The following is a 27,133-nucleotide window of genomic DNA, read 5'->3' as shown; positions in this document are numbered from 1 at the left end:
AATCACACATTGGTTTGGTGTCTCTTCTGAGACATTTGTCCAGTTGGCGCTTCCAAATTGTTGGTTAATACTTGGTTATCTGAGATAAGAAGGTGTCGGAGTCAGTGTCAGTAAGAATAGAAAGTGAAATAAGAGAAAACTGGAAACATTTATAGCATAATTGAACGGCCATCTTAAATCCCGATTTCCATTAAAATGGCGCTACATTTTGTCCTAAAACATTTCAAAAGGGCAGCCTTTTGTGCTCACTGATTTTAAATCATTTCATGTTTCATTTTTTCAGCATTTTTTCTGCAGAGTTGAGATTACCTTGAAAGTTGATTTTCTCTTTACTGAACCATTTCTGTGTTGATTAGTGATGCTTTGGGTCCTTTAAACCTCTTGGTGACTCATTTTAGGTGACAGAATGTGGAAAAGGGATTTGAATACTTTTGCTGTGTATTTTTTTTTTTTTTTTTGCAATTCAACATAGGTGATTTATTTACTTTATTCAACAGATGTACGTACACAAGCCAAAGACAACTTATATGCATCATAACTAGACAAACAGACAAACAGGTCATGTCTATTATTTGTTTTGCTGTTGTGCTTTTTATTTTTTAAATTTTTTTATTGAATTTTCTCTTTTTTGACATAACAAATTTACACACAACAAACTTAACATTATAACATGTACTTATACACTCTTGCATTCACTCCCACACTCACCCTTCAAACCTGCATTTGTTTGGTTCCAAAAATATCAAAAATCTTTTAGATTAACTTAGAGAAAAAAGAAAGAAAAATAACAGAACAATATATGAATAGAAACTGTAGACAAGACAGCCATTAATAAGTTCCACCTTCAGTCCCTATGATCTTCATATATGGCTCCCAGAGAGTCTCAAAATCCCGTTGTTTACCCTTGGCGATGTATGTTAGCTTTTCCAGTCCGAGTGAATTTGCAATTTCCTTCCTCCAGAGTCCCAGGGAGGGTGCATCCATGCCTCTCCAGCATAATGCTATAGATCTTCTGGCTTGAAGAAGTCCATAGTCTATCAATTTAGTTTTCCTCTGTGATTGTTTAAATTCCGCTGGGTATATTCCTAGTACACAGATTTTAACCTCTAATGGGACTTTCACCTTAAACAATTCAGATAGACACCCAATAACATCCTTCCAAAACTTCTGAATTTTAAGACATTCCCACAAACAATGGAGAAGAGTTCCTTTTTCAAACAAACATTTAGTGCAAGTATCTGGAATATCACTGGACATATGATGAAGCTTAACTGGTGTTATATAGGTTCTCATAAGCCATTTATATTGCAAAAGTTTAAATCGTGTGTTTATCGTTTGTTTTTGTGCTTTTAAACAGGCCAGATTCCAGTCTTCCTCATCTATATCTTCGAAAGTATCTCTTCTCCAAGCGTCCAACTTATCTATTGCTGAGTCCCTAGAGGAAAGCATTAACAAATTATAGAACACAGAGAGAAAACCTTTCCCTTTTGAGTCTCCAACACACACCTCTTCTATTTTTGTTAAGGGTGGAATGTCAACTATTTGTTTCAGTTTTGATGACATAACGTTTTTCAATTGCAAGTATTTAAAAAAATGTTTTGGGGGTATTAAATACTTCTTACATAGCTGATCAAAAGTAAGTAACTTGCCATCAACATACAGATCTTTAATTTTCTGAATGCCTTTGGTTTTCCATAGTTTAAATCCTCCATCATTTTTTCCTGGGATGAACCTTTCATTACCCCAGATTGGGGTAAATTGTGATAGCTCTGGACGCTCACCTACATGTTTGTGTGCTGCATACCAGTTTGTAATCGTATTTTTTAAAAAGGGTTTTTTTGTGGTCTTTTTTAATGTCTTTAAGTCTGAAGAATATAGAAAGGTATTTAAGGGGAAGTCTGGAACAGATTGCTGTTCAATATCTACCCAGGCTGGAGGTGTCGTCGGGCAAAAGTAGTGGGTAGCTGATGTTAGTTGGGCGGCCATATAATACCATCTGAGATTAGGGACTTGAAGTCCACCTCTTTCATAGGGCAGATAGAGTAGTTTTAAGCGGAGTCTTGCTTTTCTATTACTCCAAATAAATTGATTAAATAGTTTGTCCAGACTGTCATAAAATGAATCTGACAGCGGTAATGGAAGTGTTTGAAAATAATACAAAAATTTGGGCAAGATTGTCATTTTTAATAAATTTATTCGGCCTATCATAGATATAGGCAGGTTTGACCATCTATTTAGCATTTCTGTGACTTTTTCCACAAGGGGATTATAATTTGTTGTGCTTATTTCATTAAGAGATGGGGTGACCTTAATGCCCAAGTATGTAAAACCTTTTGTTGTTGTTTTAAATGGGGTAGTCACAGTAGGACTTCTCCTTTCTTCTTCATTAAGAAACATTAACTCTGATTTAGAATTATTAATTGTATATCCTGAAAATTCACCGAATTCTTTTATTAGATGTAATAATTTAGGAATACTGATCTTCAGATTACTCATGAAAAATATGATATCATCCGCAAACAGGGAAATGAGATGATCTCTTCCTCCAATTCTAATACCAGATATTTCTGTATTTGCTCTAACAGCCATTGCCAGAGGTTCTATTGCCAATACAAAAAGTAGTGGTGACAGGGGGCAACCCTGTCTAGTTGACCGTTGTAAATTAAAAGGTTTTGACATGTTATTATTAGTTAAAACTTGTGCTTTGGGATCGGTATATAATAGTCGTATCCATTTTAGAAAGGTTTCACCAAATCCATATTTGGGGAGCACTTCAAACAGATAATCCCACTCTATTCTATCAAAAGCTTGACGTGCGTCTAATGATAACATTGCCGTGTCCTTACAATTATGTTTTTCATGCAGTACATTAAGAACCCGTCTTATATTATGGTAGCCTTGTCTTGCTTTAATAAATCCTTGTTGATCATCTATTATTAAACTGGGCAGGTACTTATCTAATCTCCTAGAGAGGGCTTTACACAAAATCTTTGTATCACATCCCATAAGACTGATTCCTCTATAAGAGGAGCATTCAGTGGAGGGTTTGTTTGGTTTTAGCAAGAGAGTTATTGTAGCTAACCGCAGTGAGTCTGGGAGTATTCCAGCTTCATATGATTCCTCATACATGTTGAGAAGTGGTAGGATTAATTTATTTTTAAATGTTTTATAAAATTCTATTGGAAGTCCATCAGGACCTGGGGTTTTACCACTGTTCATGCTGTCTATTGCTTCAGATAGATCTTCTATTGTTAAAGGACTATCGAGAGTTGTTTTCTCCTCCTCTAAAAGGGTTTTGAATTTTAATTGATTAAGAAACGCAGCTTGTGTGTCTTTGTTTCGAGAATATTCAGACTTATACAAGTTTTTGTAAAATTCTCTAAAATTTTCATTTATTTCTGAAGGGTCTGTGGTTAAAATGTCCGATTTGGATTTTATGCTGTTAATAGTTCTTTCCGCTTGCATCTGTTTTATCCTCCAAGCCAATAATTTACCAGCCTTTTCTCCTTGATCATAAAATGCTTGCTTAGTCCACATTAAGTTTTTTGCCACTTTCTCTGTTGTTAATTTATCATATCTGGTTCTTAAAACATTCAATTTGTGCAATTTTGTCTGATCATTGCTCTGATAAACTTCTGCTTCGCTGGATTTAATTTGTCCCTCTAATAATTTTAATTCTTGGTTATATTGTTTATTTTTATTACTGCTATAACTGATAATTTCTCCTCTAATATAAGCTTTAAAAGCTTCCCATCTAATACTAGCTGTTGTTTCATCTTTATTCATTTCAAAATACTGATCAATGCAAGTTTCTATAAATGTAACAAATTTTGAGTCTTTTAGCAAAAGTGTCTGCATCCTCCATCGTTTCATCCCTAGGTCAATCTTATTTATTTTAATTTCCAAGGACACTGCAGCATGATCACTAATTACAATACTATTGTACCAGCAGTTCTCCACGTGAGGCAATAACTCCACGGAGATAAGAAAATAATCAATACGCGAATGGGATTGGTGTGAGCTTGAATAACATGAAAATTCCTTATTAGTTGGGTTTCTTGTTCTCCATACTTCATTTATTCTTAAATCTTTTATATAATTAAGGAGTATTTTCCTTGTTTGTGAATGACTGGTGTCAATTTGAGTAGATTTATCCAGGCTTGGGTTAAGGGTACAATTAAAGTCCCCTCCTATAATATAAAATCCCTCCAAGGTTGACAAGGTTAAGAATAAATTTTCATAAAAGGATGGGTTATCATTATTTGGTCCATAAATATTTATCAAATTTAGTTTTAATGTTGAAATATGTCCCTGCACAATAATATATCTCCCATATGGGTCTTTAATTGTCCTTATAATTTGAAATGTTATTGACTTATGTATAAGAATAATAACTCCTCTGGCATGACTGGTAAAGGAAGAGTGATATACCTGACCCTGCCATCTTTTAATTATCCAATGTATTTCTGACTCAGTCAAATGAGATTCTTGTAAAAAAATTATTTTAGATTTCAAATATTTTAGTCGGTCTAATACTTGTTTCAATTTATTTAGTTTTCGTATTCCTCTGACATTCCAGCTTGTAATTTTGATATTCAAACCATTTCCTTTGGTTGTTTTTTCCATATCAGGTTAATGTACTGTTATACTAAAATAAAGTAGGTAAAAATAGTGCAGAAAATGCAGGTTTGCACATACATTCACACATTCAACCATACAAGACACAGAACTAGCCATGAACAATCCCCAAAAGAACTTTTGCATTTCTTTATCTGAAATGCCTCCCCCTCCCCTTGAACCCAGTTTCTGGAGGACGTTGATCCACATTACTGAGGAGCAACTAGTCAACATGACCTCACCAAAGCTCTCCACAGCAGACGGTGTCCAGCTATAAAATAATACCATTAACCCTTGATAGAACGGTAATAACTTGCTTAATGCTTAACTTTTAGCATTAATGCCAAAACAGTTCAAATTAGACTTCGAACATGTGAGCGCATAAGAGCAGCCGGTTATGTTTATATGAACTTCCCATTAACTTAGTACGTATCCTGATTATGATCCGGTTGTTGAGGAACAGCCACATAAAATGTCTTATCGGTTTACCTGTTTCTTAACCATGACTCACTGATCAGAGGCTTCCGCTGTGTTTATTTTGGAAGAGTCTTGTAAAATGTTTCAGCTTCTTGAGGTGTTGAGAAGAGATGGATCTTTCCACCGTGGAGAACTCGAAGTTTGCAGGGGTTGTGTTGGAATCCGCGGAACGCACCGATGTCGACAAACAGCTTCACTGCCGGGTGGAACCCGCGTCTGATCCGTACGGTCTCCGCCGATAGATCCTGTGCAAACGTGATTTTGGCCCCGTCTTGCATAATATCTCTTTTCCTTGCCTCTCGGTACACAAATTCCTTCTCCGGGAACTTTAAGAAGCGAATCAGAACCGCTCTGCCCTGGTTTGGTTTCCCGGAGGCTGGTGTGCGGTGAACCCGTTCCAGTGTGAATGACTTGTCCGGTGCGAGTTCCAGCCACTTCGGTAGCATGTTGCTAATAAAGTCGAAAAGCGACTGTCTTCCTTCTGCTCCTTCTCGGATGCCGAAGACACGCAGGTTCTTTCGCCTTCCTCGGTTCTCCAGGTCATCTGTTTTGGCCTCAAGGAGCAGGATTCGTTTCATAGCTGAAGTCAACGATGTTTCTGCTTTTTCAAGCGAGCCTTCTACTTCGGCAATGCGAGCCTCGGCCTCTTCCATATGAGCCGCCTGGTTTAATAGGTCCTGTTTAACCTCAGACACTTTAGCCTCCAGTGCAGCCATAGCGCTCGCCATTCCAGTCAGTCTTTCATCTATACTGTCCAGCTTAACTCCAAAGTCCGACCGGAGTGACTTTAGCTCCTCCAATACTTCAGCTATGCTAGCCATATTAGCTTCTTCACCGCACGTTGTACTCGGTGCTGTTTTAGAGGTTGTCTTGCGTATTTTTGAGAAAATTTCGCACTGTTTCACAGACGAAGCTTTAGACATATCAGTGTCCTATCTTTTGAGCCTTCTTTACTGCTTTTGCAAGGGTTTTAAGAGAAAATTTGGAACACCGTCCCTGGAGCTGTTCACTGTGCTACCATCTCGTTCTCGGTCACGTGACCCCTCCCCTTTTGCTGTGTATTTAATTAAGTGTTGACATTTTTGGAAGTTGATTTGTAATATCGATCCATTCAGATGAATTATGGCTAATCTTGACTCACATTTTGTTAATGTAAATTTATTTATGCAGCACATAAAACCAAGAGACGTTGGCCAAAGTGCTGTAGTTTAATAAAGTGAAGTATTTTTGTATTGTTTACCATTAAACATGTGTAGGGAACAGATCTATCATTATTTTCTAAGTGCAACACCTATCAGCTCTCTCTCTCTCTGGCTAAAACCATGCCAACGAGGAATCGCAGCATTTTATGTGGTTATAAAAGTTTCAGCACCAGCGGTTTGCCTCAAGCCAACATTTGATCAGCACAAAGACTGTTCGGAGTGTGATTCTGTGTCTTCAGGCACTGCAACATACTCAGTAACACTCTTACTTGCTCTCCAAACCAAATCCCATTTATCCCATTAAAACTGTCTGCTGATGGTAATCGCAGGGAGTGGAGTGCAGAGAGGGAAGGTAGTGGAGCTTTGGTCAAACTCCTCCATGCATCAGGGATTCTTTCTAAGTTTATTAGGGCTAAATGTGCCACAGAGAGGTGCATGGGGGGGTTTCCAGCGCATCGTCATCACAGTGGGGTTGCTATTTTTAGACGCAAATGCACGGCAGCGGTGGAGCGGCACCGACAGGGTGGCCATGATGGGAGGGTCGGATGGGGTGCAACCTGGTTCTATTTGAGGCTGCAGGAAGGTCTAATAGTGCATTCAGGTGTTATTTATCCAACAGCAGCATAGCTTAAAAATACATGTTAACCTTTAACACTTTTAATGACTGAATTTGTAGTTTTGAATCTCATTAATACAGAGTAAGTTTGGTTCTCCGTCCATTCATCCATGAATTTAGCTAGACTGTCCATTTCTGGCTAAGTTTAAGGGATGCCAATTAGTTTCAAAGGCAGAGCAGGTATTGACTCTTTGCACTTGATCACCATGACGGATGTCAGAAGTGAGGGATGTAAGTACCGAATGGAGAAACTGTCATTGTTTTCCCAAGTTGTTTTGCCAGTACACGTTTTCTACTCGTTAGAGTCAAGCTAATTTGTCTGTGGAAGTAGCACACCTAGTTCTGCCTCATAGATGGTGGTATTTTCAAAAGTTGGACATAGAAAACAACTCACCTTCTCCCACTTGATGTGTTGACCACATAATTTATACCACAGCGTTTTCCCTTACAGCAGAGCACACGTAAAAGTCTAGATGCTAACCAATGTTTTTACTACATGCTAGTCTAGTTGATGGTGGAGCGTTTTCTCCATGGTAACCAAAGATTAGACGCATGCCTTCTCTATAATGCAATATTTAAGTGCATCTTACTAATTTTAATCAACATTAATCTTCTTACCTTGTAAAAAGTGTTCACTGCAAATCTGCAGATACACTGAGGACTGCCAGTCCTTACGACTGACGGCGTTTGGTTTGCATCCTTTTCTGTTTGTACAGCATCCAATAACGATTTGTACAATTAAATCAGCTAAATAAAAAGATATTAGGCTGCCAGCTGCCTGGTTTTCTTAAAAGATTTACAGGAGTAAATTTGTGCTTAGGTTATTTTGACGTCCCTCATGGTAGAGTGGACCATTCTGAAGACGGTGACAGAGAAAAGTCAATATGACGCCTTCAGACCATTCAGCGTTTCCCCTGAGGGAATCCCCCTCCTCACCTGTGGGGGCGCTGGACCAAGACCTACTAAAGGAAACAACACAAAAACCTCTGAAGAAGACATGAGCACAACTTCCTCATTCACAAAATGCATACAAAAATGGAGTGGTTTTAGATTTTAAGTGTTTGTAGGATTTGTGTTTTGTCTTTGGTAAAAGACCATGAACCATTTCTCCCACTAGCTGGACTCACGTTTGTTTTGGTTGTGTTTACCCAACCATTCCCTGCACTGTAGTCCACTTCCTGGTTTTGGAGGTGTCTCTGGTCCGCTTGGCGTGGTCCACACCAGTGTTTAATTACACATTCACATCTTCCCAAGTGAACCAGACTTTCAACAAACAAACTACAGTTGGATGAAAGTGTACTAAACATGGCTGGTGTTAACGCGTCCTCACTTTCCTGCTTTTGGCTAACAGGTGGGGCTCTTAGTGTTCATCTGGCATGATATCACCTGCAAGCTTGAGAATTGATGTGCTTGGCATGAAGAGATGGTCTTCTATGGACTACAAGGGATTATTTGAGCTACTGTTGCATTTCTTTAATCTCAGAACTGGTCTGCTTATTCTCCCCTGACTTTCAACAAGGTGTTTTATTGTATATCTGCAGCTCAATACTTTCACTTTTTCTGAGGAAGTCGGAGAACAACTTCTCACCACGTCCGAATGCCCAAATGCACTGATCTGTAATAGGCCAATTCATTATTTATTGTAGCAAGTAATTGAACTGGTGTACCCAAGAAAGGTCTGGATGAAGGACACCAGACGACGCTCATAGAGAAGTAGAATGGATAAACACTTGAGGTTCAAACATATTTATTTCCTTATTGCTATTTCCTCTCCAAACATTGAGTGTAGCCCCTCGTTGTTCTTGTTCTATCCAACAACAGCAGCAGCTTCATGTCCTCTTATTGCTAAGTGGCTAATATGATTGAGTTTCAGTTATAATTTCAGTTGTACGTCTAGTCGGACACTTGTGTTTAGTGCAGGGAGAATTTCTGTCGATGACGCTGTCACTCTGAGTGACACGGTGTTTTGTGCAGATTTCACCTGGTGTCAGGTTTGCTTGTGGTGATTGAAAGGTGTTTGAGCTGCTTCGTTTTGTTCCTGTCACAGTGGAATAGCTGTGTTCACGTTCACAGGCTCTGGCCTGTTCACTCTTCATTTTCCAGTCCAGTGATTAGCTTTGACACCACAAAAACTAATCGTTGCTCCTTCTTATGACCTCTTTAAACAGCTTTCTTATCTCAGTGTGTTTCTGCCTAATTTAAATTTAAGTAACCTTATTTTATTTACATTTTTTGTTGGTATTTAACCACAGAAATTACTTGGACTGGCAGTCTGGTATTTCTCTTTCAGGACAATGAGGACTAAATTATTGAAAAGTATTTTTTTTTTTACAAAGAAAATGAGAGAGTAACTACTTTTAATACATAAATATTACGGTTAGTATTAGTAGTATTACGGGAAGTTCAAAAGTCGATTTCTTTTTACTTATTAATATAAATAAAACTATGGTTCCATTTTCTTTTCACTTTGTATTTTCTTAAACATATTTTTTGTTTTGGATGAAGTTTTATCAGAAACTGTAAAATGCATTACTGGAGAAACAAACACACTGGCCTAAATATGTTGTAATTTTCCCATTACTCTAAAAGTTGCTGATTAGGACGCCTAAAAACTCATTTACTGCAAAAACTACGGAGACCGCCATTTTTTCCACCTGCGCACCGCATCCCCAGCTCATAACACGGGTAGGTTATTATTATGGACATAAAACATCTGAATTTAGGTAAACTGCCGTAAAATTTTCATGTGGCATCATACACGAGATATTTGTTAAAACAAACAAACGTAATCCGCTTGTTTCCTACTGTTTTAGTATATTAGCAGGAGCTAGCGCCATTAGCAGGAGCTAATACGAAATCAAAACAAATAGGAAGATAATAAATGGATGTTTAAAGTGACAGTACAGCATTTTTAAGTTTTAGGAACTCAACAATATAATATATTTCAGAAAATATTTTGACTGTGACGCTACTGGTCAAATTGAAAGCGCTGAACGTTACTTATTGTGTAAAAATAATGGTTCTGGCTAGACGAAGCTATCGCGGTAGCGTAGAAACGTAATCTACCCAGAATGCATTGCAGCATAAACAACAGGGCGACGTCCGTGTGGCAATATTTTACTTAAGTTTATAAAAACTAAACAGCCTACAGTATTTTTACAGTATTCATTTTACACCTGAAATAAATGTTAAATCTGTTGTTACAACTAATCGTGGATCCCATTAAATATGTTTTAAATTAATAATTTGTTCATCTATTGGTTTATCATTAAGCATTTTAGTTTTTCTGCCTCTCAGTGACAGATAACAGAAACTCATTAATAAGCTGTTATGTTTTAAAAAGTAAGATATTTAAATATTTAGTTTATTTACCTTTTACAAACCTCCTCCAGCAAATTAAACATTTAGCGATGAGTTTTTCATGTTCATATTGTGCTAAAGTCTTGACCCATTTCTGTAGTTTTTCTTTAAGCTTTTGTCTCGTTTTCTTATAGTTTCTTAATTTCATCATACTCTGTTTCCTTGGATGCAGAGTACAAAGAAGCTGGAAAGCTTTGCACCGTTCTGCATGATGTCGGTGTGCACCAGCAGTAGGCAGCAGTGGGTGTTTGAAAGTGCATGGGAGATGATGAGTCAGCAGTGTTCAGGGCCAGAGAAAAAGGTTTGGGGTGTCGTTCTGCATTAATAATGGAAACACAGCTGGCTGTATTTATAGCCACAGCAGCATGAATGGGAGGTGATGCATCCTGCATCCTGGCAGCTCAGCCGGACATTACACTGTCCAATCAACTTTAACCCACATCCTTGAAATAATGACAAAAATGACTGAAGTCACAAGGTCTTTTGCTGATGTTTAGACCCTATAGGACACAGGTGTCAAACTCCAGTCCTCAAGGGCCGGCGTCCTGCAACTTTTAGATGTGCCTCTGCTGCACCACACCTGAATGGAATAATTGGGTCATTAGCAAGGCTCTGGAGAACTGATCTACACAAGGAAGAGGTAATTAAGCCATTTCATTCCAGTGTTTTGTACCTGTGACACTTATAAAAACTGCAGGACACCGGCTCTTGAGGACTGGAGTTTGACACCCCTGCTATAGGAGGAGGGTTGGTGGAGAGAGGAGCACATTGATGCAGCTTGTGGGAGCTGCTTGAAGTCGTATCGATTGGCCTACATTGCAGACATGTGATAGATTTCTCTCACTGCTTTAGTTTTAGTTCTCATTTTCTGCACTGAAGTCTTTTAACTGCTCATTTGTCGCCAATATGCCTTTCTCTAGCCACTTAATTTGCAGAAAACAGAAAAAGGTTTTAAAAAAATCTGTTTTTGTTTGGCTTTCTAGTTAAAATCCTGTATAGCGTAAATTTGCTTGTTTTTTTGTGTCAAATCAAAATTTGTAGCCTTATTTATGATATTTCTAAAAGGCTTATATAGTATAAAATGCAAAAAAAATTTTTTACAATCATTCAATGTTCCATCTTTACATTCTCTGAAATGATAGCATCTCCCAACTGTTAGCTTTATTTTGGTGCTAAGATTATAGAAATAGAGAAAAACTAAATTAGATTTGCATATGTTATTTTAAACGCATACTACAGAAAACCCTTTGGGGCATATTAGATGTTATAGAGGAGAAAGAGTAACGGTGTATTAGGATCAATGTAGATAGAAAAAAAAATTGGCAGAAATTTACAGCTACCTAAAATGCTGTCACAGAAACAGCTGTTTCTGTAAATTTAAAGTCTTGACGTTCTTTGAGAAAAGCTCCTGATTGAGACCACAACGAGGACAGACCTCCTTCACTTCTTAAGACAAGACTTACTCTCTCTGTGACAGCTCTGCCTGACCTTTGCCCTCATTCTGGGATCCTATAAAGTGAGTATGGATCCGTCTCCTGCGTTGTGACTCACCCGCTCTATAAACCGTCTCCTGAGCTCTGCTTTAATCAGCTCCCTGAAGGTGGGATCACAACCTGCTGATTTCTGACGAGGCTTTAAAGCGACCAAGGTGAAGTAAAATCCGTGTAAAGTTGGCTTTCAATGAGGCTGTAAAACAAAAAATGGTTACCTGGGGGGGATGGATACCACTGTGTATTAGAGCCACTGTGGATAGAAAAAAAGAGGACAAAATTTCTGCAAAGAAAAATGTTGAGATTATTTTCAGAAATTCCCTAGAGCAACCAATGAAATTTCTGAGCTCTAAAAGTAAAAGAAATTCTAGGAAAAACTCCGTTTTATATTAAGTTAAAACATTTAGAAAAAAACATGAAAATTTTAGTTTCAAAAGTCAACATTTGTTTCTTTTCAAACTCCATTCCTAACTTTTTTATAGAAAATCTCTGAGATAAATATTAAAATTCCTTAGGTTATTTTTTTTTTTGCTGCAAATTTGTTACTTTTGGAGCTCAGAAATTTTCTGTCTTTTTCTAGCAAATTTTCAGCTTTTCAAATAAACATTTTTAAAATGTTTTTTGTTTTTAGAAATTTCCAGAAAAAAAATTGCTAGAAAATATTTTGTTTTTTCTAGCAATTTTTTGACTTTTCTAAATCCGAAATTTCCTTGTGTTTTCTAAAAAAATTCTGAGATTCATCTAAAAATGTTGTTTTTCAAGCAAATTTTTGACATTTAAAAATTTCTGTAATTAATCTCAAAATTACTGAGTTTTTTTGGCCTAAATTTACTCCTTACTCTTTACTCTTTTCCATCCACAGTGGCCATAACACGCCGTTGTATATTTGGTGCTGAGCTTCTTTTTTGCTGCCCAGAGCGATGGAGCAGCATCCACTCTCAATATTTCACAGCTTGTCATATGTTCAGCCAGTCTCCACCCTGCAGCGTCTCCCATTGTGGTTCATTTATTCATAAACCTCTCCACGTGCTGCCAACTGTTTGCCCCAGCTTGGCCTTGATGCAGCCTCTTCTGGTTCTGCCACTTCAGCCGCTCCGCCGGTCGAGACCGACGGGTCTGAGTGTGATTCAGGATGTTTCTCTGCGAGCGGAGCAGCAGAGCGGGTTCTGTGTCGGCCCGCAGAGATTTGATGATGAAAAAAGCTCATTAATTAGCAGACTATTTGAATGTGTTCTCTGTTCGCTGCTGTTCCCCAGATGATTGATTTTCCTCTTCTGTTCTGTAGAGAAAAGACGAGCTTTAGCAAACACTGCAAAAACACAAAATCTTACCAAGTAAATTTGGTCTAATTTTTAGTGCAAATATCTTAGTTCACTTGAAATAAGACAAAACTAACTTACAAGTAAGCCTGTCACAATAACAAATTTTGCTGAACGATTAATTGTCTCAAAAATTGTTGCGATAAACAATAATATTGTTTGAAGACGTTTGTACACTGATATAATGAAAATGACGTAATAATCCATGCGATTTCCTGCCAAAGTTAGATACACTTTATTTTCAAAAGAACACTAAACACTGGAACTGATAAACAAAATAAACAAAACAACCAAAAACAAAAATAAAATGGATTCTCAGTCTCCATTAACAAAAAACGCACTTGAATAAAAACTAAATATGAAACCAAAGTGGAAATAAATACTGCATTCAACCAAAAGAGTGCAGATTATGAAGTCTGTATACTATGTTGCCCTTCAGTAATAATTAGATTTAAATAGAGAAGATGAGCACATCTGACTACCTGATGGAATAGTTCACACTACACTTTTTTTTTTTTCCCCCTTTCGACAATCTTAGAACGTCGGCCGTTATCTAAGATTGTCGCTTGCGATTTTATAACCGATCATCCTGTAGTGTGTTACGGTAGATCTTCGATGCTGCTTCGATCCAAATCAGGGGTTTTCCCCGACTGGGTGCGTTAACACAGCCTGTTGAATGTGACAGGTAGCCAATCAGAAAGCTCGGATTCCCCTCTGTGCTTTCTGAGGGGAAATTATGGAGGGGAATCCCAAACAGCTGAAGTCCAGCAGAGATGATACTTGGAAACATTTTGACATGCAAAGATTTTCCAGCAAGATATAGCAGCTTTTTAAGTTAATTATTCTTCAATATTAATGAAAAAGTACTAGTTCGACTGGCAGATTGTTTCACTTATAACATGGAAAACGTTTTTAGACTAAAAGTACTTGGTCCAATTTAGTTTTTTTGCAGTGTTGCATTAACTTTAGGTAATAGCCTGAAATTAAGACTGTATTTCCTTTAAAATCTTCATTTGAATTGATGATTGTGACATGTAGCTACCAGAAAAGCTGTTAGCATTGTAGCTGTGTTCTGTGTTCAAACCTATTTTCTTTTGAAACATCACATTATTTAACCATTTCAAACTGCGCTCCTCCACTGGCCCTCATTCTACTTTAATAGCACAAAGGCTGGTTATGTAAGAACATGTGTAGATCAGGTGGTTTTGTAGTCCTTCGCTCGGCTGTCTCGGGTCCTGCTGATGTGCGGATCCGCCGACCGTTTGATCGGATTTCATCCAGAGAAGTTTCGGTTTTTAATCTGCTTGTGTTGATTCTTTCCTGAGGGACAGCTGTTGAGCCTCAGAGTCTTTGTGTGCATTAGCAGAAAGAGCGATGGGACGATTTGTGTCCATTTGTGAGTCGATGTCAAACAAGGAGGGAAGGGAAATCGGCCGTTCCAGTTTCGTGGCACAAAACTGGGGCGGTGTGTTCTTTGGAAGTTTCCCAGTGAAATTTCCTGGGGACCGAGACACTGAAAATATCCGTCTATATACACGCTATGTCCTACATAAAGGAGAGGGTGAAGCAGAGAGACGGAGCATACGGAGATTCGCGTGTGTTTGGGAGAGATAAAAAGATGAGCGTGGAGGAAGGTTGAATGTCGCTGTGCTGGTTGCATTTTTTATTTATTTTTTTAAAATCTGTGTTGATGGCATCACACAGACTTCACTGTGACTGAAGATCAGTGGAACCGGGTCAGGACTCTGGAAGGAACCCAGAAAAGTTACCGCTCACTTCTGTCTCAAGAAAAGGCTTGAATGCTGCCTCATAACCCCGTTTTAGATGCTCATGAACTGACATTACTAATGAAAAGTGAAAAGTAGGAAAGTAGTGAAAGGAGGAACCAATAAGATCTTGCCTGAAGTAGGAAAAGGTGCTTCAGTTGAAATAAGAAACTGATTTTAAACCAGTTTAAAATCAGAAATCCTTTGACTTTAAATTATTGATGGACTATATTATAAGTACTGGAATTTAATAACTAATTAATCTTTTTTTGCATTTACCATTTCAAAAAGTGTACAAACTCCTAATCAGACCAGTAAATATATACTTCCCTCTTGACTTTCTAGAAAGATTCTTAGGAAATAAAAAGTTGTAGTCTTAGCTAATGTTACTTCGTAGCATTAGCTCAGATGGTTGCCATGGCGCCCCCAGTGAGTGGCAGCTTGTTGCAACAGCTCTGCTAATTTCTGAGCTTTTTTCTTATTTCACTGTTTTTATTCCTTCTTATTTTTTGATTTAATCACTAGAATTATAAATCTGACACAATTATTTACTGTCGTGCTGTTAGTTTTGTGGTTTTTACTTTTTTTTGCTTGTGTTTGGAGATATTTGTGTGTATATTTATTTCTAAATACACATCTGCATTTTTTGTGCACATATATTGATATTTTTATATTTATGCTTCTAGTTGAGTTTGTATAGTGTTTTTTTTTCTACACTGTACTGTTTATTTATTCGTTTGTTTTTCATTTCTCTTAATCGGTGGCGGTCTCCGACATCTTGTCTAATAAAAAACTAATAAAGTATTATATTGCTTATTTAATGCTTTTAATTTCTGCTCTAATATGAGCAGCAGTTACCTTGGTAACAATGTTTGTTTTATGTTAACACATAGTTCCCATAAGCCTGAACCTGAAGTGATTTGCACCACTGAACCGCCATCTTGGTAGGCAAATTCAGCACAAAGCACAGAAAAAACGTGACTTTGAGACCAATAAAAAGAAACTATATTGACCAACAAGAGACATTTATATCAACAAAAACGCTGATGTCTGGATCAATCTGTATGAGACAGAAAACGTGGCTTGCTTATTGTTGTCATAGCAACTGTCAAGACGGTTAGTTGTAGATACCTATCAAGATGGCTGTCGGCTACAGAGTTCTCAGAGATATGACTTTACATGAAAACGTCACACTTTCAGTTGAGGCTTAGTTTAGCATTAGCTTATAAACCAACAATTCATATTGTTTTATTTCAGCTAAACAATGCCTGTTAAGGCAGAAGCATTAACAGTCCAGTTTTCATTTTGGTGTTGCATTTTAAACCATAACACATTCCCTCCTTTGTGACCGCTTTTAATTTGAAATGTAATTTAGTCAAGCTGGCCTGTGATGCTCTTAGTCTCCGTGCGAAGCTCATCTCTCTGGCTGCTCAGTGAGGTGAAGGTTAGCCGGGTTAATGCAGTTTGAAGCTGGTAAGAAGACTGAACAGGTTAATGATGTGACCTGGAGCAGAAGCCATTCTCCAAGGGGAGTAGTCACGCTTTTATTCCCCTACTCAGATGTAAAGATGAGCAGATGATTATCATTTGTTGGTGAGAGGCAGTGTCTAATCACCCTCTTCATCATCACTCCAAGAGGCACACAAAAGCTCTCACGTGAAATGAAGGTCTTTCATGCATGGCTCACCACTTTTCTCTTGGGAACTGATTATCACTCTAATTTTCTGACCTGTTCCGGCTTAACGAACGATGAGTGAATCTCTTCTAAGTTTACTTTTTAGGCCTTTTAGCGGCACCTTCGTTTTCTCTGTTTCATCCCCTGGGATCAGACTAATATCTGCCATGAAGATGTGAATAAGGAGCCAAAAAGGCTTGACAGACAGGACTGTCACGCCAGCACCTTTCAGGTGATTATTTTTTTCTGAGCGTGATGATCTAATCGGTGTGGATGAGTGGATTTCACTCTGTAAAAACACGTAGAGTTCTGTTTGTAAAGCTACACTCAAAAATAACAGAAATAATTTTACTTATTTAGCCTCTCATAAGAAAAAAATTAACATTACATTTTTCAAAGTTCTATTTTCACCTGTAATTTATTCATTATAAGTTTAACAGTTTCAACTAAATATTTAATTAGCAAGGTAAATATTTAGCTATAAACTAAAAACAGTATTGCTGATTAAATATTTAGATCCAAACTAAACTTTAGATAGTGAGCTAAATAGTTTAAAACTAAATATCAAGTTTGATAACTAAGTAATCAATATGGAGCTAAATGTTAATATTTAGCTTCAACCAAATGTCTTAGCTTGCTACCAAAATATTTAGTTTGATGATGAAATATTAACTCACAAGCTAAATATTTAGCTCCAAACTAAATACTTAGTTAGTGAACTAAATATTTAATTTAAGTTTCATTACTCAGTAATCAGCTTGAATCTAGATGTTAATATTTTGCTTTTGCGTGATTTTATTTAGCTCCCTAATTAAATATTTAGTTTGAAGCTAAAATAATTGGTTTGCTAACTAAATATTCAACCTGCTAATTAAATGTTGAGCTTAGAGCTAAATATTTAATTTGCTAACTAAATATTTAGATTGAAGCTGAAATATTAAATTCCACAACTATTTATCTTAAAACTTAATATTTCTTTCACTAGCTAAGTATTTTAAAACTGAAGCTTTAGGTTGCTAACTAAATATTTAGTTTTGAACTAAATCATTAGTTTGTAAGCTTAATATTTAACCTGCTAATTAAATATATATATATATATTTCTTTTTCTCCGAAGAGTTTTTGCGGCGCTAGTGGCTCGTATTTTTTCCACAGTAGGCAGACAGGAAGGAGGGTGAGGAGAGGGGGGAAGACATGCGGCAAAGGTCGTTGGGACCGGGAGTCGAACCTGCGACGTCCGCGTCGAGGACTAAGGCCTCCAAACGCGGGGCGTGCTAACCCCCTGCGCCACCACAGCACGCCCTGTGCTAATTAAATATTTAATTTGAAACTTACATTTATAAATTAATGAATAACATGTTGAAAATATGACTTTGAAAGAATTAAGTAACTTTTAATTTTTTTTCTTATGACAGGCGAGAAAACACAAATTATTGCTGTTTATTTTTTTATTCTAAGGCCTGGATGGAGCATTTATTAGCAGTGACTTCAAGTAGGTTCTTGGTTAAATTCCCGGTCTGGCGTCTCTCTGCATGGAGTTTTCATCCAGAGGTTCTCTCTGGTTACTCCGGCTTCCTCTCAGAGCCCAAAACTAGACTTTTTGTTGAAGTAGTTTCTAAATTTGCCTGATTGTGCATGGCTCTGTGATAGACTTCTATTTTCTGCCAAACTATGACTTCCCTACTCGTGTCTGATTCTTTTTCGCCTCTTTTTACTCCGGTGCATTTGCTGTTGATTTCTTTCCATTTATGGCATTTAGTCATTGTCTTTTCTTTGGAACATTCTGCTACTTCCCTTTAACTTTTATTTTTAGCCACAAGCAGCATGACTGCAGGCCCGTCTGTCTGTTCTTCAGTCAAACTCTGAAATATTTTTGAATATTAAACAGCATCTGTGAGTTGTTTACAAACGGCCGCCTAACAGAAAAATCAGTGAGTAATTTTTTTAAATTTCAGATTTATCATTTGCAGCATTTTAGACAAGAAAGTGTTTATTTTTCTATTTAAGAAATTATTAGGATAATTGATTTATTTGCTTCTTTAAATGTTTTTCTAATATTGTATATTAGAAGGCTTGTGGTTAAATTAAAAATCTACATAATTTGACATTTTTTAAAAATTTGATTAATCGATTAATCGTCAGAATAATCAATAGAATAATTGATTACTAAAATAGTTAGTTGAAGCATAATTTCCTTTCTTTTAATTTGATTCTAACAATGTATTTTATAAAGGCTTAAATAAAAGATCTGGAGAATGTGACAGTTTTTTAAATCGATTAATCATCAGAATAGTTGATTAATCAATAACTAAGTTAAGTTAAATTACTTTATTTAATTCCTAATCAAATGCATTAGCTGTCACAGCTCTAATTAACCTCCCAGGATTAACTCAGCATATGCTCAATAATGCAGTTTGTTGTTTTAATCCCTGTGCAGTCTCTCTCATTGTTTGTCCTTCAAGTCTGGGACTGACTCTCCTCACTAGTTTCTGCTTTACTCTGTCGGCTGGCTTCGTTCCGCTGCTCACCTTCTGCATCCCGCACCCCGCCGCTTCCTCCAAAGCCTCTGCCTATCTCTGATTACTCAGCACTATGCAAAGCGCTGGCTTCTTCACATTATAATCATCTCTTGTGTGTGCACCGTTTTCTGGTTGGTCAGATTTCTGACAGGTCTGCAGAAACCTCCCGGCTTTCCCCCACATCCACTTCAGTTTGCTCTGACTGCTCCCGTCTCCTTCATTCATTTAATCTCTCTGTTCTGTCTCTCCTCCCCTGTTATCTCTTCTCTGTTATGTTTTACAGGCTTGCTTTGATTTTTATTGAGTTTTCTTACATTCCTCTGGTGGTATTTCTGAGAAACAGCTTGATACTGGAGGGCTCGTTAGCTTTGCTTCATATTAAAGTCCTGACTACTTGTAATGTAATGACTGACACTTATGTTTATGTTTTACTTAATTCCTGCAATTAGGTGCTTCTATTGTGTGAATTGTATACCCTTAATATGCTCGAAACTCCAGAAAATCACCTAACTAGGCCTGCAACTAATTAATTTTATTGATTAATCGGATTAAAAAGTTAATGTTATTAAAAAATACATGAAAAAATACAAATACATAGTTAAATTCTTTTTGTAAATAAGAAAATAAACATTTTATTGTCTAAAATGCAATAATATAACATTCATTTAGTGAAAGCTTGATTAGTCATAGCAAAGGATGCATCTGCAGCTAAAAAGTACCTCTAACTTTATGTGAAAAAGTCAGCATTTTTTGCTTATAGTTTTTGGATTAAACAATAATTAGACAGAAAAAGTTGCTTAATGTGATTATTATTATTTTTTAACTGAATTTGAACCAGGTGAAGATAAACTAGGCCACTTGAGGAGTTTTGTTAGAACATATTTACCAAAAATGATTTTATTTTTTAAAATCTTGTACGCATTATGTATTTGTTTTGTACTTTTTTGGCTCTGGGTGTTTAGTTCTTTAAATTGCCTTTTATTTGAGTCTGCATAGTCTGGTTAACTATTAAACAATTGCTAAATGATGATTATTTTAATAATAGATTCATCACGATTAATTGTAAATATATTCGGGATTTTACAGTTTTTTTAAGGATCCGGTGGTTTTTGCCATGATGGCCAAAATCGTTGCATTGAAAGAATTTTTGGTCGGAAAAAGAATTTTATCTGCTCAATAATAAACTAAAGTAAAATTTTAAATGATTTTAGATCAACGATTAACCTTTTGGGGTTGATTATTTTCTTATTTAGGCTGTTGCTTTGCATTTGAGTAAAAGTAGGTTGATGTTTGTGGTTCTAGTTACTCCAAATCTGAAATGACTGCAGAAACGTCTGTTTTTTGTACCTTATATTTAAGGTGGTATTTATTTATAAAAAATAAAAAAGTGTCTTGCATTGAGGACAGGGGGCCGCACAAAATCCCTTAGAGGGCAGCAAATGGCCCCCGGGGCCACACTTTGGAGATCCCTGCTGTAGGATTTATCCAACATGATGTAAATGCGTTATCTAAAACAAAAATAGAGACCAGAAATAATCTGAAGTAACCCTAGCAAACTTCTGAAAAGGAAGTAACATTTCTCTGCATGTGTGCAGAGTAGATATAACGTCTCTTCCTTTAAAAAAATAAAATAAATCATCCACTCTGGCCCCTTCAGAGCCAAAAAGTCACTTCAGAGTGAGGCAGATTACCGATCGGTCCCTGAAGGCCTCTACTTGGCTCGGTGCAGCGCATCAGGATCCTCAGAACCGAACAGCTGAATAACAAACAGTCTCAATCCTTCACGGAGGATCGACCAATCAGAAACGAGAGATGTCAGAAATATCTGCAGAGGAAAACTGAAAATGTAAACGAGGAAGCCTCTAATTTGATGTAATTACACAAATTTATTCAAGTAGCTGTAATTACAAACCACTTTGCAGCTTTGCATTTTCCATGCAGATGTAAAAATGTCTCATCACTGATCTGGAACTGAGACATGACGGTTCCTTACTTAAACATTCAGCTTCCTCATTGTGAGCAATAATGATGAGATTTTAAATTGAAATGGACTTTTGATGAGCCGTTTTGAAACATGAAATTGTGCCAATGCAAGTCTTTTCGTTGTTACAGCCAAGGATTTAGCTACTACTGAAGGAAAACCTTCTTTTGAGCTGATTTTTGGCTAGAAAAGTGGTCTGACGGTTCATTCTCCACAGTGCAGGAGGGGATTCTGCATGTCTGGGACCTTGAAGGTGAGAATTAGCGGCACAAAAAGGTTAATTTATACATATGTGGTGTGAATAGTGTGTTATTATGTTGTGAGGGTTGGCAGGGTTGTCTGTTCACATGGAGACCAGAGTTTCTGCTCTGGTCTGGTGGTTATCTGCATCACTAAAGGCTTTCGGAAGATGGAAGAAAGAAATCCTTTATTGTCCTTCGGGGGGAAATGTTGATTTAACAGCATGAAAGTAACAGGCAATCAAGAAAATAAAGTCGTAGTTAATTTCCACCCAGAGATTCAACTTTTGAGATTAATTTCAGATATTTTCTAGAAAAAAAAATTAATTCAGAGAAAAAAAGAAAATGTTCAACTTTTGAAACTGAATTTTTTTCTAGACATTTTCTGAGATTAATCTAAAAAAATTAAAGTTTTTTTTTCTAGCAAAATTTTGACTTTTACAACTCAGAAACTTCCCTATGTTTTTCTAGAAAATTTAGGAGATTCAAGTATTAGATTTTCTTTTACATCACAAAATTTTTTTTAAACTTTACTAAATTTTTAAGTGTTCGCTAGAAAAATTCTGAGATTGAAGTAATAAAATTAAAGTTTTTACTTTTACAACTCACAAACTTACCAATTTTTTTTTTTTTTTACAAAAATTTAGATTTTTCCATCAAATCTTTGAATTTTCAAATTTATTTGAAATTTCACATTTGAATTTGAAAAATTTTCTAGAAAATTTGCTAGAACTGTTTTTCCTAGAATTTGTTTCTTGAAAAAACTTCTAGAAGTGTTTCTAGAAGTTGTTCTAGAACTTCTAGAATTTTTTTAGATCAATCTAAGAAAAGTAGTTTTTCAAGCAAATGTTTGACTTTTCAAACTCAAAAATTTAAAATTTCCTTTTAGAAAATTTCTGAGATAAAGCTCAACATCTGAAATTTTGCTAGCATTTTTTTTTCAAACTCAGAAATTTACCAATTTTTTCTAGAATATTTCTGAGATTCATTTCAACATTTGAATCTTTTTAATAGCAAATGCTCTATTTTTGGAGGCTGCAAATGTACATGTTTTTTTCTAGAGAATATCTGAGATTAATCTCAAACTTTGTAGAAATTAAATTCATTTTTTTTCTGTCCATAATATCTCTAATACGCCGTTGCACTCGACTGCATGTTACTTTGATGCGTTCCAAGTCTTTGCCTTCCAGCTGCTTCCTCACTGATTTCCAGCTCAGTTTTGTTTCTGTGACAATGACAGCATATTGTCTTGTTTGTGTTCTCAAAATGGGAAGGAAAAGGAAGCCAGAAAACAGAACAACTGTCTAAAGCAGATGAAAAGCATTTATTTCAACACCTCCTCCGGCCTGACAGAGACTGAAGTGATTCAGCTTCCGTCAGCTGCTCATCTGCTGCATTTCCAATCATTTTATCTGTCTGTTAAAATGCTTTGTTGGATTTTTATAGTTCCGGTGAAAGAAAAGGGAACAAATTGTCTTTTTTAATGTGCAGACACTGGTTTATACCTGGGGTTACAGCCACAAACCTAAATGTATTTTTATGAGATTTTATGTGGTTTATAAAAACAAAGAAGTTCATAAATGTGAAGTGGAAGGAAAGTGAAACAGGATGAAAATCTGAAAAGTTTGTTGTCAAAAAGTGAAATGTGTTTCCTTTGGTAATTTGTAAAACTGACTTCCATCTGCCATAAAAATAGACTTATGACTCTCCCACCTGAGCTGTGAATCTGTGCAGCTCCTCCACGGTTACCATTAGTTTGAACCTTTCAGACTTTAACAAAACAGCTGGATTTATACTGAGAATACATTAAATAAAGATGAATTCAATACACGGTTTAGGCACAAATATTAGCAACTAGCTACACTCGTGTTTGAAGGATTTGAGTAAACAGGATTGAATATAAAATAGAGACTGATACTGAAATTTCCGGCTAAAATTGGTCAATAGGGATTAATGTTAATGCTGATATTTCATTTATCCCTACTTTAAATATACACAATTTTTAGAGTCATAACATTTTAGAGCTCCATATAGTTTCAAAATTATTTTTCAGTTTCAATTTATTTTTTCCAGTTTTAAAATTGTTTTTGCTTCAAACTTATTTTTCAGTCTGAAATATATATTTTTTGAGTTTCAAGAGAATTTTGTTGAGCGAACATTTTGGCCCCAATTTAGCTCCGTAGTGACTGGCTTGTTGGTGGAAACCTTTCAGAATAATTCCTCACTCAACCTTAAGTCGTCATCTCACTCTTCTTTTTTCCATCTGAGAAACACAAATAAACTTTTCTTTCTTTTCCCCATCAGTGTCTCTTTGGGAATGATGGTGTTGCCACTGGAACCACCATCTTTGTCGCCATGACGATGCCATTCAGCCCCCTGTCCAGCGACGAGGAGCAACAAAGGATGCTGGGAAACAGCAGACATCTCTATCCTGGGGCAGAAGACGAGGAGGAGGAGGAGGAAGAGGAAGAAGAAGAGATGGAAGAGGACGAACGCGACGAGGACGGGGAGGAAGAGGAGAATGGCGAGCTGGAAGGAGAGGACGATGACGATGACGAGGAGATGGTGGAGGAGGTCAGGCGAGGAGGTATCCCTCGGATCGGGAGAGGCGAGGGACACAGACAGTCGGGCAAACCGGCGGGACGACCCGGCGGGGATCGACAGATGAGGCCAGGAAACCCGGGACACGCCGCCAACCCTTACTCGGCCAATCCCGGACCCACGCACCAAGCAGCAGCCAATCAGCAGCAGAGGAGGCTGAAGGAGCGCACTGCCAACTCAGTGCCATCTGAAGACACCCACATCGCCATGATGGTGTTTCGCATTGGCATCCCAGACATAAAGCAAACGGTCAGTGCAGTCCACACACAGAACATGAGCACTCAAAACCAAGATGGCGTCCCAAGTCATACAATAACTAATAACATCAGTTTATTATCACTTCTTCAGCTCAGAAAGGAGATACACACAATCAAAATGTTGGAAATCTTCTTAAAGCTGCAACAAGTATTTCTTTGCATACTATTTGCTGGAACTGTCACAATGTCATGACAGAATGGTATGACACAGACAATCTGGAAAAAATCAAGCTCCTCTGTCTTCCCAGTGCTAAATAGAAACAACCAATCAGAGCCAGTAGGAGGGATTTAGAGCTGTCAATCACTCTCTGTGTGGCGCTGCTAATCAGGCTAGTTAGCATAGCCACTGGTGATGGTGGATAGACGGTTTTCCTCTTAAGGTCAGTTGTTTAGCACATTTAGCAGCAAGTGCGTGAGGTTGATTGACGGCGCAAAGATGCGCCTCCTCGCTTCAATTGGTTGTTTTTGGTCGGGAGCTGTACGTTTCTTCAGACGGCAACAGTATCTCAAGGAGGAAGTGGAGAAGATTGATCTTTTCATAGATTATCTGTCTTTATCAGTAAAAGACCATGAGCCATTTCTCACAACCAAAACTGGTTGCATTTACCCAGAATGCCCTGCACTGTAGACCACTTCCTGCTTTTGGAGCAGTCTCCGCTTTTTATTCGAACCACACCAGAGTTCACTTCAACCCAGTGCTCGACAATAAATCAATACGAATACACATTGCGATAGACATGTGATCAATATCAATAGATAACACATCCGACTGAATATTCAATAATTTCTCTTAACTCAAACCCAGAACTGCACAGCATTCGGGGAAATGTAGACAGAGGAAGTACTTTAGCTGCTCAACCTAAGAAAGGTTGGTGGAATTCACTCACTCTTTTGGTTACCTAGCAACTCACTCGTTCTTTGGTTACCTAGCAACAGCCTACTGAGTAACTGGCACAGCAGCAGTTTAAAGTTCTGTCACTTTGCCTGATAACTGCTTAAGATTTTTTTTACATTGACATTTGCATAGAGTGAAAACTGGATAAAACAGGAAAGTCAAGGCAGCAGTTTGACAGTATTTCAGATATTTAAAACAAAAACCTAATCAATAATTATTGATATCAATGGATATGAAACGCTGATACGTTTTTCAGCTGTATTGCTCAGCCCTACATCAACTGAAACCTAGGTTAGTAGGCAGGCCAGAGTTCGATTGCGACTTCACACCTCCCCAAACCAAGATGACTTTCTAGACAAACAAGCTGCAGTTGGATTAAAGCAGACTAAACAGGGCTGGTGTGAATGCACCCTAAAGTTACTGTATTCCATCAAATGTGCAAAGAAAAACTCAAAGTCTGAGGGGACGTTTTTGGATTATTCCATCAGCAGCTGCTAAAACACATAAAAGACCTTTCAAGGTGACCTAGCTTCAGGAAAGAGAAGATGAAATGTTTAAAAGAGCCATCTGGATGGGAGGAAGTTGATCCTAAAACTGTAGCAGTAGGGGATTAGGAAGGAGTAAGAAACGAGAGAGAAGAGGGTGAAGGAGAGGAAGCGTAGCCACTTGGTCGATGTTGCCAAAGAGCTTTTTAAACGTTGCAGTGAAAAGCCCTTCTTTTCGGGGAGCGACTGGCTTTCAGAGGCCTGACGTCACGGCGGAGCAAGTTGGAGATGCATCTGCCTCCATGTTCACAAACAAACGCTTCCTGCATTTCCCCACTGCTCTCGTCTCTCTGATGATGAGGGATTTCTTTCCGCTGAATTATGGCTGGAGGCTAACCTCCGCTCATAATTGAATCACGGAGTGCTGAGAATTGTGGAGAAAGAAAGAAAAGTGTTGCTCATCTGTAGATGAAAGCTGACCACCTTTGAGTTTGACGAGCTGAAGGTTACGTTCCTCTGGGATGTGTTCATCAGCTAACTTACAAAGAAGCAAAAGCATATTTTAGATTTACCATCCCGGTGCATCATAAATGCCTCACTGAGCACCTCTTTCCTCTGGCTGCTGTGTGATTTATTATTGATCTGAGCGGTGGATGCTTGCAGCAGTGCCTGGCTAGTTGTGTGTGTGCTCAACGTATTTAAACCCAACCATAAATAATTCACCTTTCTCTGTTTATTGTAACAAATCGGCTTTAAATTTAAGTCATAAATATGAGGTTAAGTCCAAAATGTGAGCTTTGGCTCGGGGTTGAACTCCAGAAATCAGATGAACTGTCACAAACAACGAACTGCAGGCAAAGATGGATGGAAGCAGATGGCGTAAAAGACGGAGATAAAAGTCCTAAAAAGACTGAAGTAATAAATATCTCCTTAATTACGGTTCATTCAGGAGGTTCCCTGCAAAGACATGAACCGTACCATGTAATTTTGGTCTAGTTTATAGTAAAACTATCTTAGTACAGTTAAAATAAGACAAAACTAATTTACAAGTAACTTTTCAACAAGAAATAGGAGTTTGTTTTAAGTAAATAATTCCCTAATGTTGATGACTGGACATGTTTCCCATAAGTGGCATAACTTGCCAATAGAACTAGTAGTTTTGATCAATATATATTAATTATTGACTTAATATTAATTTCAGCTCCTATTTCTTGCTGAAAAGTTACTTGTAAGTTAGTTTTTGTCTTTTTTCAAGTGTACTGAGATATTCGCACTAGAAACTAGACAAAAAATACTTGGTGAGATTTGTGTTTTTGCAGTGTAGTTTAAGTTGGTGTTTTCCTAAATGTGGGAAAACACCAACTGCCTGGAAGTTGAGGTCCCTAATTTCCCAAGAATTTGGAAAGAACCGGCAAAAATTTAATCCCATACACTTTTTAATCTTAACATTTTCATAATAATAATAATGATAAAATTTAAAAGAAGTTAAAATAATTTATTTAAGTGTCATTTATGTTTCTCAAGCTAGCATAGCAAGCAAGAAATGTATTGGTTTGGTCACATATTTTGCATTATTACTCTGCTAAGTGACCCAGGGATTACACTTTTTGTTTTAGTTTTCTGTCAGACGTTTTCT

The 27,133-nt window shown here is 37.2% G+C and overlaps 1 protein-coding gene across 3 annotated transcripts in view; it reads left to right on the top strand.

Moving 5' to 3' along the window:
• shank1 (SH3 and multiple ankyrin repeat domains 1) overlaps window positions 1-27,133 on the top strand; it is an 89,859-nt gene that overhangs the window by 6,139 nt on the left and 56,587 nt on the right. For all 3 annotated transcript variants that reach the window (XM_023349328.1, XM_023349329.1, XM_014472939.2), the window contains exon 2: window positions 23,564-24,109. In XM_023349328.1, coding sequence (XP_023205096.1) covers window positions 23,615-24,109 — 495 coding nt within the window. In that variant the 5' untranslated portion in view covers window positions 23,564-23,614. The remainder of the gene's footprint in view (window positions 1-23,563; window positions 24,110-27,133) is intronic.

This window comes from Xiphophorus maculatus, chromosome 16, assembly GCF_002775205.1.
Source record: "Xiphophorus maculatus strain JP 163 A chromosome 16, X_maculatus-5.0-male, whole genome shotgun sequence".
Classification (NCBI taxonomy): Eukaryota; Metazoa; Chordata; class Actinopteri; order Cyprinodontiformes; family Poeciliidae; genus Xiphophorus; species Xiphophorus maculatus.
Note: the sequence above shows the minus strand (reverse complement) of the source record. Positions and strands in the feature narration are given on the sequence as shown.